This window comes from Gavialis gangeticus, unplaced genomic scaffold (assembly GCF_001723915.1).
Source record: "Gavialis gangeticus isolate Ggan-Ray unplaced genomic scaffold, GavGan_comp1, whole genome shotgun sequence".
Classification (NCBI taxonomy): Eukaryota; Metazoa; Chordata; order Crocodylia; family Gavialidae; genus Gavialis; species Gavialis gangeticus.
In genome coordinates, this window is record NW_017728999.1 from 128,591 (window position 1) to 130,010 (window position 1,420).

Consider the following 1,420-nt stretch of genomic DNA (forward strand, 5'->3'; position numbering starts at 1 on the left):
TCGAGAGGTCACGTAATTTCTTTCTGCTGCGTGACTCCCATCAGAGCCATTCGCAGGTTCACAACTTCTCTGGGCATTTTTTCCCCCACCAAGGCCTGAAGCTTCTTTGTGCCTCAGTTTACCCACCTGTAGGATGGGGATAGTGCTGCTGGCTTCTTTTGTAAAGCCCAGATGAAATGTGGCTGTAAAAGCCTTGACCAGAGCTGGGGATTAATGTTTTTTTATTTAAATTAAACAAATTTAATAACTATTCATAAAAGCATTGCCTAAAGCATCCAGAACCTCAGGATGGGACCTTCTACATCTTAATTGCTTCACACATAATTGACCCCTTGGGGAACTGCACCGGTTGCCCTTCGAAGAATTGTACTGCAGGCTTTGCAACAGATACCTGGGCACAGACCAGCCCCTCGGTTATACCCGGTAACGCCTCCGCGAGCGAGTCAGGGTTGAAAATCTCCCTTCCCAAGAGCCTGAAAGCTAAGCAACGCAGAGGGATGGGGATGGGGATGGGGATGGGGATTCCCCCCCCCCCCATGATTGTAAACTTGTTCTCGTTCCCTCTAGCGCCAAACAACAAGCCGGCGCTTTGGGAAAAGGCGATCTTTGTTAATAAGGCAAAAGGCATCATTCATAGCCAGGCCACATTTGACATCTTGAAGAGATCCTCCAGCAAAGCCAAAGGCGGTGCTCCCGGCCAGGACCCCCAGCTCTCCGCCCTGCACCGGAGCGTCCTCACAGCCCACCCAGGAGCCCCCTGCACCTGCCAGCCCCTGCTGCAATCCCCCTTGCCCATTCCTCTCGATGCCACGGCTTTGCCCTCTGCCTCCTTCATGCCGCTCTGAGACTCAGCATTGGGGGCTGCCGGTGGCCAGGGTGAGCCACCCTGGCAGAGAGCAGGTACTCACAGCAACGAGCATCCAGCAGAGCAGGCTCCTCTTCATCCTGCAGGTGGATGTTTGCAAAAAGCTGGAGACGAACCTGCTGGGAAGAGGAACACAAAAGGTCACTGGAAAGTCAGCGAACGGTGCCCAAGCAGTTTGGCACCCTCTCATTACGAGCCCACTCAGCCCCGCTGTCCTGTTTATCCCTGCAAATTACAAAGCAGCCGGCAGGACATCTCGGGAACCTGGAATCTAGGAACCGGAGGCTGGCGGAGCCGTTTCACGGGCTTCCCCTTGCCACGCACGGTCCCTTTGCCTGGAGGGGGGCAGGGGAGAGGGGTGAAAGTCAGCAGCAAACGTGGCTACCAGGCTTGGTAGCTCTGGGCCACTTGCAAAACAGCTCCTGCATTTCCAGAGGGCCTCAAAATACAAAGAAAAAACCCCTAACCCCAACAAAATGCCCAGCCTCCGTGTGCGTGTGTGTGTAGCAGGTCCTGCATATGGCATGTGCTGTGTTGCATGGTACATGTGTATGC

General features: G+C 54.3%; 1 protein-coding gene across 2 annotated transcripts in view; it reads right to left on the reverse strand.

The window, feature by feature from the left end:
- Positions 1 to 1,191, reverse strand: part of RELT (RELT tumor necrosis factor receptor) — a 32,149-nt gene extending 30,958 nt beyond the window's left edge. The window contains exon 1 of one of the 2 annotated variants that reach the window (XM_019505926.1): positions 909 to 1,191. In XM_019505926.1, coding sequence (XP_019361471.1) covers positions 909 to 1,055 — 147 coding nt within the window. In that variant the 5' untranslated portion in view covers positions 1,056 to 1,191. The remainder of the gene's footprint in view (positions 1 to 908) is intronic. The other variant, XM_019505927.1, reaches the window with a different exon arrangement.
- Between the last annotated feature and the right edge of the window lie 229 nt (positions 1,192 to 1,420).